General features: G+C 46.9%; 1 protein-coding gene across 1 annotated transcript in view; it reads right to left on the bottom strand.

The window, feature by feature from the left end:
• Positions 1-277: 277 nt before the first annotated feature.
• The window catches only part of LOC144732153 (fibroblast growth factor 5-like), a 31,329-nt gene continuing 17,073 nt past the window's right edge, over positions 278-14,533 (bottom strand). The window contains exons 2-3 of the mRNA XM_078613481.1: positions 2,206-2,309; positions 278-785 (exon numbers count right to left, since the gene is read on the bottom strand). Coding sequence (XP_078469607.1) covers positions 375-785; positions 2,206-2,309 — 515 coding nt within the window. The 3' untranslated portion in view covers positions 278-374. The remainder of the gene's footprint in view (positions 786-2,205; positions 2,310-14,533) is intronic.

Below are 14,533 nucleotides of genomic sequence, written 5' to 3'. Positions count from 1 at the left end.
TTCCAACAAATAATATGAGTCAGTGACGGCCCTCTCTTCAACGACCAACCGAATTTCGGTAAAAGTCCGGGTCAGAATGTCCACACCTGCATCAACAGCCCCGGGTCAGTGGTGGAAACTCCACATTTCTATGGCCAGGGCCATAAGTTCAAGCACCGTTGGCTTGATAACAGCGGTACGTATTTTCTCAACCCTGCATTGATTACGATGAATGGTTGAGTCGGCCTCCCCGGCCGGGATCCGAGCTCACATCCCACCCGCTTGCGAGTCGAGCGCTCCATCAGCTGCAGCGGCACCCGGCCGCATTTCGACACCAGCAGCTGCAATGGCCTCCTAAACACGGTCATCTCTTTTCTTGTCGTTCTCTCGCGACGTCACCCAAAGCGAAATTTGGGCCAGTACCTCGGTGCGCTCTCCGCGGCCTTCCTTTGCACCTTGACGGCCGGCGGCGCCGATCGAGCCGTCGTCTGCTTGGGCACGGCCACAGATGCCGGCGCCTTCTTGCCGACGAAGCGAAACGTCTTATCGCCGGCGACGGCCGCGGCGTCGGAGGCACGAGCGGAATCGTCCGTCGCGCCGCTGAAGAGCGGCAAGAAGTGCGTGGACACGTGGTTGGGCCCCAGACGGGGGCTGTTGCCGCGCCGCAGGAGGCCGCGCTTGTTCAGGGCCAGGTACCAGGCGCTGGCGGGCGGGGCTGGTGCGATAGGGTGTGCGGCCGAGGAGTATGTGTTGTAGCTGTTCTCCTGGTAGGTCTCGCGGAACCTGCACTCGTTGTTGAACTTTGCCTTGGTCGCACGGAGGGGGCATGGACGAGGATTAGCGGCGAGTCGGGTGGAAGGAGCGGCAGCAGCGGCGGTGGCAACGGTTGCGGGCAAAGTGGTGTCAGCGCAGCGAGAGCAGAAGTAGCAGCAGTCGTGGTGTCAACAGCAGCAGGAGTACCAATGGCACCAGTAGCAGCATAATCAGAAGCGGCAATAGTATCAATCGCAGTGTAATCAGCAGGAGTAACGGATGTATTAGTAGCAGCAACAACAGATGGAGAATACGCATTGATATCAGCAGAAGCAACACTATGAATTTAAAATCATCAGAGTGGTGATTCAAATAAATTGTGTGGCATTGTTGTAGGGGCAGAGTAATTGCGTCACGACAGAGTTTGGTGTTCAAAATTAAACACATGTTGTGGCTTGTACAGCTACAAGACGAGTCAACTTTCCAAATATTTCATGGGTCTAGGCCAGATTAAAATAATCAAGTAAATGCCGTTATTAACTCAGGAAACCTTCTCTGAGTCTTGTGGCAGATTAACGTATAAATTGTATGATTTTCATACATTGTAATAATAGATTCTTGGCCGCACCATTCGATATGGCTGCAATCATAAGAATCAGAAGAAAGTTGGAACTGAAAAATCAACGAATCGTTACATGGCATCTATCGTTATATATATAAAACAATTATACCACGAACTTTTTTTTGAAAAAGCTATGTATTTGCTGTTTGAACACCACTCACACTATGGACGTATGCACGGTGAACTTCTTTCGCGCCGTGCTTAGGGCACAAAAGTGGCACCGTGATCGCCACTTTTGTGTGCGGCAGTGTAGCGGTTAGCGCACTGCGCTACGAAACCCGGTGACCCGAGTTCGATTCCCGCTCACCGCCAACACCAGTGTCGATTTTTTGAACCGGTTCCTGGATCCCCCTTGGTCGACTCAGCCTCAAATGAGTACCTGGGGCGGTGTGAAAACATCGCTACTGGGAAGACAAAGGCGGCCGGACGTGGTGCTGGCCACACACCCCCTCGTGTGCCCTTCCGGCCTTCGTAAGTGGTCGCTAACAGCACTTGCAGCATATCTGTTAAGGCTATATGGGGGATCTTTGTCTTTGCCACGGTTAGCACGCTGTACTACGAACCAGGTCATCCAAGTTCGATTCCCGTTCACGGCCAACGCCAGTGACAATGATCTTAACCGGTTCTGGGCCTCCCCTAGGTCGACTCAGCCTAAAATTAGTACATGGTGTGGTGTGTAAACATCGGCACTGGGAAGACAAAGGCGGCCGGGTATGGTATTTTCCACCCACCCACTCATGTGACGTGCCGGCCTTCACAGGTGCTGCTCGCAAACAGCACTTGCCGCAGCAGTCTGTTCAGGCTATACGGGGGATCTTTGTCTTTGTGTGTGCGTATGGACGAGACCTTACAGAGGCGTAGATTTTCCCCTTGTAGTTCATGGCCAGGAATCGATTGCTGTAGGTTCCCCTGATGACCACGATGCCCGGCGAGAGGGCGAATATCTCCAGCATACCTGCAAACCGACGTCACACATCGCCAGCGGGTTTATCTCTCACTCGGCGGTGGCTGGGGGTTAGAGCCCTCAAGTGAAACGAACAACACTTCATTGTCTCTGTGGGACCTTCTTACCGGTATCAAAATGATGAACAAATGAAGAATGTGAAAATTATCAATAATAGTCGGTCGACCGCTTGCGTTGCGATCGAAACGTCGTAATTTATTTTATTTTCTACCTACGTGACTTTACCGAAAGAACCAAAGAGTATGTTAGCAGATGTTCAATCTGACCTCCATTAACGTTAATGTGTACCGTGAATTATCTTTTGAAATAAATTTCAGACTTTTTTGTGGTCTCAAAACCGCTTTTTGTGTTTAGTTTAGTCATCCTTCCCCCGCACCTCCAATCAGCGTCGTTGGCTACGTACGGTGCAAAAGAAGTTCAACATATACACACATTCAGGGTTCTTGGTCGACTTTTTTAAAATAACGGATTCCAGGTGACCCTCACAGGAAGAAGAACAAAATATTAATAATGCGGTAAAATCATAAACATTGTTTTAATGCCGGTGTTAAAGTAAATTAAATAACCTGATGCGTCCTGACACCGGCCCCCACTGCGCTTAAGTCGGGTCCACAGCTGAGCGATCAGCTGAGCAACCAATTCGCCGTCAAAGTCATCGCGCAACTGGTTGCAGCGACGTCCGCGTGCCAACTTGCGGCTGGCTTGCAACCGCAAGTCGAAAGCAACTGATCGCGGCAGTTGTGAAAACATCGCCTTTACTTTAACAGGAACACTGCTACGCACCCCGTGTGCTTAGCCGAGCAAAGACATTGGAGGGCGTTAAACATGTTTGACACGATGACTTTAACACTATGTAACGCATCCTATATGTGCAGGTACAGCCCTGTTGTCAATCCACTGCTGGATGAGGGCCTGCCCACGCCTCTGTGCAGGTCACGGGGGTTTTTTTGGCCGCATCACCACGCTGCTCAGTGCGGCTCGGTAATGTGGTGGGTTGGGGGAGCATAGAGGTACAGGGCAACAAACTGATCTTGCTGCCATCTCTGTTGCCCACAACATAGCCCAAAGTGCCCGATGACAACCTGTTTGTGCATGGTGGTCGCACAATCAACGACTATCCAGGCTCAAACCCTGCCTATCTCCCAACACGTGACGAGATTTAGCATATTCAGGTTTACGTGATCATCGGTAATTTTTAAACATCAGGATTTATGTCTTGAAAATGTCCAAAGGGCCTGAAATGGTCACTATTTTTCAGCAGGCATCCCTTTATAGTGAAGCGTGTAACTCAAAATAATAATAATAATAATAATCGTCGTTGTGGAGAATATAAATAACACGATAGATAAGCAGACAATATTTCCGTCATATATCTGTCTCTCCACATGAAATTTGTGTAAACCGTGTTTTTACACATCTCATCGGTACCCCGGCGGCTTTCTGGGGGTACGTAATTCCATCGGCATGGTCAACACAAGCCAACTCCGGCACGGCTTCGATACGTTGCACGATCGGCACCAGGGGTGTGGCGGTCGAGTGTGCAGGCGGTGCAGCTGCACAGAAGGGCCCGTTGCCAAATTACGTATGTTCTGTATTTTAAACTTATTTCGCAGCGTACGTAGCCAACCATGCTAACAGGAGGTGTATTCACAGCGCAGGTTCCTGGAGCCAAATCAATGTTTAGGGGACCTTTTTTGACAGTATCAAAGCATAAAAAATAAGAATAGGTTTTACTCTTTCTGGCAATGAAATATGTGTTAAGATGTACCTTGCAAAAGTTAACTATTTGGTGTTTGAACATCTTTACACCGATTTTATTGCCATTAAGGGTAAAACCTGTTCATATTTTTCATACAAATCAATGTCGCCTTCTCTCCGAGTTGAATACGAATCTGTATTTATACTGGAGGAATCCGATGAGCTATGAAGCTCTTTTTGACAGATGTCCTGAGTTATAGCGAGCGTGATGCTGACTTTCCGTGTCCGTCTGCGCAGTTTTAAAAGCGCGCGTTCCGTTTTGTCAACCACCACGCTTCAAGTCCATACATCATAGCTGACAAATATATTTACTTAAATCAATTTAACTATATACACATATTATACGTATTTGTTTTCTCTGCTAATATGCCGCCTTCGCTTGCCTCACAGCCCGAAAGACTCTTTAGAAACACTGTAAACGCACACGTGTTTTAGTTAGTAGGTGTATTTATATAATGTGCGCACGTGTATTAACAATTCATAATTCTTTTTTGCCATTGTCAATCCACTGCTGGACGAAGGCCTTGCCACACCACGTTGGTCACGGCAATTGTTTGACCATACTTCACCATAAGCTGGTAAGTTTGGGTTGGTGAAGCGGTGGGCAAGGGGGGGGGGGGGATTGGTTAAGTTATCACTCGCCACTGATGCTAGCTATGGTCGGTGCCTGATGATCCCAGTAGCACAAGTAGCTACACGTGCCACGGGCCCCGCACTTTCATGGGCCCCGCGTTAAATGCTTTCAAGCTATCAATTCCGGTTCAGTGGTTCTGCACTTGCTCTATTACTATAGTACTATACTGCCTTGAACGGTTATGAACGACTGGGTGTTTAAGGTTAACGATTTGTCGTATTATCTTGCTGTATAGCAAATGAAAAAATATAATTGCTCTACTATGCAAGTAAAAAAATTGTCTTTTAATATTTATGTGTTTTTTTTATTTATGGCCCCTTTATAACTTATGCTACAGGCCCCGTACTAGCTTAAACCGGCACTGGCCATGGCCGTGCATACAACCCATCTTGTCAGGCTCATAGCGCGGTTTGTAGTTGATAAACAACGATCGCCGCCATTTGCCACGAAGTGGCGATGTCCCCACGGCGCCTGTGTCAGGCCAGGTGCACCTTGAGGCCACGTGAAGTGTGGAAGCCTCGCTGGCAGGAGGTCAGGGACAGACCCAGCAGGTGCCATGGGTTGATCTTCTTAGGTTTTTTCGGTAAAGTCACGTAGAAAGTAAAATAAAATAAAAACAAAAATCACGACGTTTCGGAGGCAACACAAGTCTCCGTCATCAGGTGGGACCGTCACAGCCAGATTAGCTGTATCAAGTGAGGCAATGATTCAAGATGTAATCCCTTAAAAGCGAGTTGAGGGGGGAGGGAGAGGGAGGGGGGAGCTCATCAGACTATGGTAGCCAATGAAAGGAACGTATCGGGAGGGAGGGGGGGCGAGGCCAAAAGGGTGGGCGATGGACGTGGAAGCGCTTGTGCGCAAGCGGCCAATTACTGCACACGCCAACACAATGGAGCGATTGTGTGCAAGCGGCCAGCCACTGCACCCGCCAACACAATGGGCAGAGAGGAGGAGGGGAGGTCTAATACACATGATAGACAAAAGAACGAAAATGATGATGGGTACAAACTTAGGGGGAGCTCATCAGACTATGGTAGCCAATGAATGGAACGTATCGGGAGGGAGGGGGGGGCGGGGGGGGGGGCGAGGCCAAAAGGGTGGGCGACGGACGTGAAAGCGCTTGAGCGCAAGCGGCCAATTACTGCACACGCCAACACAATGGAGAGAGAGGGGGAGGGGGGGGGTCTGATACACATGATAGACAAAAGAACGAAAATGCCCATGTTTATACCAATGCTGGCTGAACAATGAAGAGAGTACTGTTAAAATAACTGGGGATGTTAACACTCGGTAAAGTACAGTAAAATAGTGCCTGTCAGATAAGATGGTCCAAAAAATTTGTGATTAAGTCTTTTTGCGTGGTTGATAACATCTTTCCAATGGTTACTAAGTTTGTACCCATCATCACGGTTGAAATTATGTCTGTGTTTGTATATTTGTATGGCTTCGTGTACAAACCTTTGATGGTAGCCGGGAGGTTTGCAGAGAACCTTGGTCTCGGAAAAGACAATTTCATGAGAGCCCACCGAGTTGTAGCAATGATCGGCCACGGCAGAAGAATCAGTTCTGCCGTGTTTCAGATCTGACTTGTGCTCGCGGACACGATCAGAAACATGACGTTTCGTTTCTCCAATGTAGCAATCACCACAAATGCAACTCAATTTGTAGACTCCAGGATACTGTAAGTCAGGAACGACATCCTTCACAGATGGAATCAGATCACGGATTTTATGCACTGTACTGAATCGGACTTGGATCTTATGTTTGTTTAGAATTTTGGAGATCTTTTTGGTCACGCCAGCTATGTATGGTAACGTGATGGTTTTGGTCGGAGTTTCATGTGGCTGTTTCTGTGTGGTGGGAGAGACAGCTTGGCGGATAGTACGGTCAGAGTATCCGTTCATCCTGAGGGCCCGATGTACATGTCTTAATTCACCGGTCAGGTGGTGTTTGTCAGAAATGCCATGTGCTTTGTGGTATAGCGTTTTGATGAGAGAGTTCTTTTGAGATGGGTGGTGGTGGGAATCCGGTTTCAAGTAGGAGTCTGTGTGGGTGGCTTTTCTGTAGACAGAATGTCCCAAGGAACCGTCAGGACTCCTCTCAAACAGAATATCCAAGAATGGTAGTTTACCGTCTTTCTCCACTTCCATGGTGAATCTGATGGATGGGTGTCTAGAATTGATGTGGTCCAAGAAGTGGTTCAATGCTGGGAGGCCATGTGGCCAGATGACGAAAGTGTCATCCACATATCTCTTCCACAGGGAAGGACGCAGGGTGGATGTCTGGATGGCGTCTGATTCAAACTTTTCCATGAATATGTTGGCTATAACTGGTGACAAAGGGGAGCCCATAGGGGTACCCTCATTCTGTTTGTAGAAGGTGCCATTCCAGGTAAAATAGGTGTTGGTGAGGCAATGCCTAACCAGCGCAGGTGCATCAGAATTCAATCCATGTTGGACTAAGTCCTCAATTATTGTTAGGGTGTCCGGTACTGGGACTTTGGTAAACAAAAATACTACATCAAAGCTGACGAGGATTTCATCAGGAGATAGTACCATGTCCTTAACCATAGAGACTAATTGGGTTGAGTTGAGTACTGCTGAAGAGGTCTTGCCTGTGAAAGGGAGCAGAGTATCTGATAGAAAACGGGCTAGTTTGTACGTAGGAGAGTTTATCGTCGACACAATGGGTCGTAGTGGGGTGCCTTCCTTATGGATTTTGGGAAGACCATAGAGTCTGGGAGGTCTTGCCGCCGATGGTTTTAGAGAGGGACGTTTGCTTGGTTCGATTAGGGAAGTCGAACTCGTGATGATACTGTTGGTTTTCGTCGTTAGGCTTTTAGTGGGATCGTTTTTAATTTTGGAGTAACTCCCATCATTAAGAAGGTCCAGGATTTTGTTGTTGTATGAATCTTTATCCATGATGACCGTGGCATTGCCCTTGTCTGCCGAGAGGATGACTATATCATCTCTCTTTTTTAGGTCCGCGAGTTCAGAGCGTTCGTTTTTGCTGATGTTACTAGTGGGTTTCTTAGCATTCTTAAGAATAGTAGCTATTTCAGCTCTTGCTACATCCGCATGGATGTGTACTATGCCTCTGAGGGCTACATCAATCTGGGAAATCATATCCTCTACTGGTATATATTTGGGGGTGACGGCGAAATTTAGTCCTTTGGCCAGTACCATTTTTAGAGTGTCAGAAATTGGGATGTTACTCTGATTAATCACGGTCTTGTTAACATCCAGCTTTGCGATGTGTGGGTCTGGTTTCTTCTTAGATAGGAGGTTGAATTTAGAAATCAGGTTAGCTTTGCATTTGGCTGACAGTGAGTCAGCAGAAGCAGAAGTCATGTTATCAACGTGGTTCCAATCAGAAGGTGACATTTTTTGTGTTAACATTAAATGTGTTTGTAAGAGAGTCTTGTCTAAATTATCGAGTTCAGATCGGAGTAACCTTATTCTCTCCAAAATTCTAAACAAACATAAGATCCAAGTCCGATTCAGTACAGTGCATAAAATCCGTGATCTGATTCCATCTGTGAAGGATGTCGTTCCTGACTTACAGTATCCTGGAGTCTACAAATTGAGTTGCATTTGTGGTGATTGCTACATTGGAGAAACGAAACGTCATGTTTCTGATCGTGTCCGCGAGCACGTCAGATCTGAAACACGGCAGAACTGATTCTTCTGCCGTGGCCGATCATTGCTACAACTCGGTGGGCTCTCATGAAATTGTCTTTTCCGAGACCAAGGTTCTCTGCAAACCTCCCGGCTACCATCAAAGGTTTGTACACGAAGCCATACAAATATACAAACACAGACATAATTTCAACCGTGATGATGGGTACAAACTTAGTAACCATTGGAAAGATGTTATCAACCACGCAAAAAAGACTTAATCACAAATTTTTTGGACCATCTTATCTGACAGGCACTATTTTACTGTACTTTACCGAGTGTTAACATCCCCAGTTATTTTAACAGTACTCTCTTCATTGTTCAGCCAGCATTGGTATAAACATGGGCATTTTCGTTCTTTTGTCTATCATGTGTATCAGACCCTCCCCCTCTCTCTCCATTGTGTTGGCGTGTGCAGTAATTGGCCGCTTGCGCACAAGCGCTTTCACGTCCGTCGCCCACCCTTTTGGCCTCGCCCCCCCCCGCTGCATGTTAACCACCCGGTGATCTGCTCGTTGTTGTGAACGTCGCTCCTCTGCCCGCCGTTGTCGGATGGCGATTGCTTCCAACTGCCCAGTCGCGTCCTTCACGAGCCTCCTGCATAGGGGGGGGGGGGGGGGGCTGGTAACCCCTCCACCTGGCACTTTTTAGACCAAGCACCACGGTGGAAACCAAGGCCGTAATTATAATATATATTGGGGGGGACAGATCCCCCCCTAATATTCAAATATGCTCAAAATGTCCCCCCCCCCCAATATATCGCTATAAAATAGATTCATGTTTATATGATTGTGGTTATGGTTGTACTTTATCAATCCCTAATCTCTGCCATTACATACAAGGAAAAAAGAAAAGGTAAAAAAGAAAAAATATAGCAATGTAATACAATACACTATTAGACATTATTGTAAAAATAATAATAAAGTCCATCCCATGTGTTCGTGAATTTTAAAATATTTTAGGCAGAAAATTCGTTTTCAAATTTAGATTTTTTTCTGGGGGGCACCCCCGGACCCCCTGGAAGATGTGGTCCTCCCCAATGTTGACTCCATGGCTACGGCCTTGATGGAAACCCCGAAGTAAGTTGATAAACACGCGCACGCACGCGTGGCAGAATGAAGATCGCATCACGCGAGTCTCATCCCCCCCGACCCCACACACGAGATGCGTCGTTGGCCTTCAAGCCGCGCTGACCGGCGCGGCGAAGCACGGCCAAATATCTCCCATGACCCGCACGGCGTGCGGAGGCCCTCATCCCGCAACGGACCTGACTAAAGGGCTGCATGCGCGTACACAGCAACGCATTGCCATAGAGTACTCGCCTTGATAGTACGAGGTGTGATAATTGGTTTTTTACCCTTCTATCTGGTAACAAAACTGACACCTTTTTTTACAAGGAGTCGTGTTTGCATAGACCACAATACCTGCACTGTCCTTGAAGTTGCATATATTATCAGAGTTACGTTTTTTGTTTGCATTATGGCTGCAAGTATTGTGGTCTATGCAAACATGACTCCTTGTAAAAAAGGTGTCAGTTTTGTTGCCAGATAGAAGGGTAAAAACTCAATTATCATATTTTTTACTGGCAAATGAGGTTCCAATGGTGTAAAGTACGAGGTGTATTTAAGGCGACGCGAACACGCGTTAACAGGTGGACATCGCTGCGGGTCTCCAAAACCCAGAACTCCCACGAAACCTCTTCCGAAGTTGCCCTCTCGCCGTGGCTCCTGATCGTCTTACGTATTCGTACGCAAAGAGGGAATAGAAATTCGACGGAATGCACGTGACGTCAAGAGCGCGGCAGCTCACGCGGTATCGTGAAGGGGGTTAAGCCCGTGTTACGGCACGGGACTTAGGCAGAAACGTCGCGAGGGGGGTGTGATGTGACGGGGGGGTGCTTACGCATCGCGCCTCTTATCGCGTCTGCGCAAAACGCTTTCAAGATAATTCCCATTCGCCTCCGAGAATCGTTCTGCCCGACGCCGTTGATATCCTTGCGACCGTCAAATATGCTCAGGAGCTGGACGGCAAGTGATGTCGAGGTCTGCCAGTCGCGGCGAGAGGGCTTCGGGAAGCAGCGTTCGCGTGGTCATTCCTCGTCCTCCTCCGCCAGTGTTACACACCGGTGTTACACCATTGTTACACCAATATTACACCGGCGTTTTACACCATTGTTACACCAATATTACACCGGTGTTTTACACCATTGTTACACCAATATTACACCGGCGTTTTACACCATTGTTACACCAATATTACACCGGTGTTTTACACCATTGTTACACCAATATTACACCGGTGTTTTACACCATTGTTACACCAATATTACACCGGTGTTTTACACCATTGTTACACCAATATTACACTGGTGTTTTACACCATTGTTACACCAATATTACACCGGTGTTTTACACCATTGTTACACCAATATTACACTGGTGTTTTACACCATTGTTACACCAATATTACACCGGTGTTTTACACCATTGTTACACCAATATTACACCGGTGTTTTACACCATTGTTACACCAATATTACACTGGCGTTTTACACCATTGTTACACCAATATTACACTGGTGTTTTACACCATTGTTACACCAATATTACACCGGTGTTTTACACCATTGTTACACCAATATTACACCGGTGTTTTACACCATTGTTACACCAATATTACACCGGTGTTTTACACCGGTGTTACACCAATATTACACCGGTGTTTTACACCATTGTTACGCCAGTGTTACACCAATATTACACCGGCGTTTTACACCATTGTTACGCCAGTGTTACACCAATATTACACCGGCGTTTTACACCATTGTTACACCAATATTACACCGGTGTTTTACACCATTGTTACACCAATATTACACCGGTGTTTTACACCATTGTTACGCCAGTGTTACACCAATATTACACCGGCGTTTTACACCATTGTTACGCCAGTGTTACACCAATATTACACCGGCGTTTTACACCATTGTTACACCAATATTACACCGGTGTTTTACACCATTGTTACACCAATATTACACCGGTGTTTTACACCATTGTTACGCCAGTGTTACACCAATATTACACCGGCGTTTTACACCATTGTTACACCAATATTACACCGGTGTTTTACACCATTGTTACACCAATATTACACCGGCGTTTTACACCATTGTTACACCAATATTACACCGGTGTTTTACACCATTGTTACACCAATATTACACCGGCGTTTTACACCATTGTTACACCAATATTACACCGGCGTTTTACACCATTGTTACACCAATATTACACCGGTGTTTTACACCGGTGTTACACCAATATTACACCGGTGTTTTACACCATTGTTACGCCAGTGTTACACCAATATTACACCGGTATTTTACACCGGTGTTACACCAATATTACACTGGTGTTTTACACCGGTGTTACACCAATATTACACCGGTGTTTTACACCGGTGTTACACCAATATTACACTGGTGTTTTACACCATTGTTACGCCAGTGTTACACCAATATTACACTGATGTTTTACACCATTGTTACGCCAGTGTTACACCAATATTACACTGATGTTTTACACCATTGTTACGCCAGTGTTACACCAATATTACACTGATGTTTTACACCATTGTTACGCCAGTGTTACACCAATATTACACTGATGTTTTACACCATTGTTACGCCAGTGTTACACCAATATTACACCGGTATTTTACACCGGTGTTACACCAATATTACACTGGCGTTTTACACCATTGTTACGCCAGTGTTACACCAATATTACACCGGTGTTTCCACACCAGTGTTGCGCCAATGATACACCGATGTGTTCGAGGACTGTCGAAACCAGCAGGTTGCAATGTTCGAATGAGCCGTTCATTCTGGACGTGCGAGTCCACTGTGACGAGTGTTTTGGTGCTACCTCAAGCACAACTCATAGGACCGTTGAGGTGACCGGTGGTGATAGCGAGCGACGACGGAGCCGAACGAGTCCCACGTGGCGTCTCGTGGTGTCGTGGCTCGGCAGACGGTGTCATCAAAACCTGGTTCTTAAGGATAAAGCCACTTTGACACTTGGGGATTGATGTGCCGATAACGGGTTTTGGGGTTTTGGGTTTTTTTGAGGATGCAGAAGAAATAGTATCGGCACAGCCGACGATGTGTACAGTAATACGGTAATACGTGACGATTGCTTGGTCCAGGAAAGCATCGCTGAGTCCCAAGGGACTTTATCAAGATGGCCTTGGCTGCATTGGGACGTTTGGCCAATTTCTATCAGTGAGTGGTTGGCCTCATGTGCAAGGAAAGCAGAGTGTCCGGAGAAAACCCCGCGGCAATATAAAGTCATCGCACTCAACACTCTGCCGTCGTTCAGTTAAACACATTATTTGGCGATGCTACTGCGTTGGCAGTGGTGCACAGGCACAAATTACAAGACAAAACGCAACACATTTGTAAAAAGACCCCACTGTGGCCCTTCATCATCGCAGCTAAAACATCATCTATTATATGTTTATTTTTATTTTCTAAAGGTAGTGTTATTGACGAATGTGTTGAGTTTTTTTCGTTATCTTCTGGCTAATTCACATCCCCCACGCCTACAACACCTGGCAAGCCTTGGCGTTCACCCATCCAGGCACTAACCAGACTCAACCCCTGCTTAGCGTCAGAGATTTGCTGAAATCGGGTGCATTCATGGCGATTTGGTCAAAAGCCAAATATGATTTTAACGATCACGTTAAATAGTTGGCAGGGTGAGAAAGACTTTGTCCAGATTCCGAGGGCCCGTAGCTATCCATCACTGAATAACAATTATACTTTACAGCATCCAACTCGGATAGACATAACGAGTGAGTGTGTGTGTGTGTTTTTGTAACCTGCTATCTCGCGTGTGCGTGTACGGTCAGGGTGTCACGTGACTCGAAAACTCTTTTCAATGTTTGTGTTTCCTTAATGGATTGAAAATACTCAGCCACCATCGTTGTTAGCAAACGCTGCCGCATAACAAGATACAACACAGCGTCATTTCTATGGTAACGGAATAAAAGCATGGGGGGACACACACACGGAACCTGACAATCGCTGGATTCAACATTAACTTTAACATCGGAGCCTAAGTGTCCTTGAGATTTCGTTACCGTGAAATCTGCCATCGTCAGCCGTGATCTATCCGCTGCTGAATGGTGGCTTGTGTGCGGCCATGATTGTTCTTCTTCGGACCGGAGAATGAAAAATTTTATTTTGAAGAAAAGAAAAAAAGTCTGACTCATAGTCCGAGGATTTTGAAAGGTGCCCCCCTCCCCTGAGAGAAAACATAGAACGCGCAGTGTACGCACAACACAGTGCACGTAGAAAGATCGGATTTAAAATCTGTGTTCGGATTGGAGGAATCCGATGAGCTACAAAGCTCTTGTTCGCAGATGTCCAGTCGGGGCGAGTTAGCAAGACAACGTTCGCCTTCTGGGCCTGGTAACCGCTCAGCAGTAGAGCAAGGGGCGGCTCGCACACAGACGAGTACGAGTTCAAATCGTGGTTTGGGGACATTGACTCGGTCAATACATTCGTCCGCTGTCGATAAAATAAGTAGCACTTTTGTGTGGAAAGGTCAACAGCGGTTGTCCTCTGGATGGATGGACTCGCCTCGTGGCATAGAAACGTTGCATTTCCACCACCACCGCTGCTGCTGCTGGCTCAGGGCTGTTAACAGGAGATGAGCACCGAGCACCTCCACGATCGTTTGAGCGAGAAATCACTTGGACTCGTACCAATACGTCCGACACAGCACACACACACAGGGAGAAACATAGCACACACACACAGGGTGCAACACTGCACACACACACAGGGTGCAACACAGCACACACACCCAGGGTGTAACACTGCACACACACACAGGTAAAAACATAGCACACACACCCAGGGTGCAACACTGCACACACACACAGGGTGTAACACTGCACACACACACAGGTAAAAACATAGCACACACACCCAGGGTGTAACACAGCACACACACACAGGGTGTAACACTGCACACACACACAGGTAAAAACATAGCACACACACCCAGGGTGCAACACTGCACACACACACCCAGGGTGCAACACTGCACACACACACACACAGGGTGCAACACTGC

This window comes from Lampetra planeri, chromosome 41, assembly GCF_965212315.1.
Source record: "Lampetra planeri chromosome 41, kcLamPlan1.2.h2, whole genome shotgun sequence".
Classification (NCBI taxonomy): Eukaryota; Metazoa; Chordata; class Hyperoartia; order Petromyzontiformes; family Petromyzontidae; genus Lampetra; species Lampetra planeri.
Note: the sequence above shows the minus strand (reverse complement) of the source record. Positions and strands in the feature narration are given on the sequence as shown.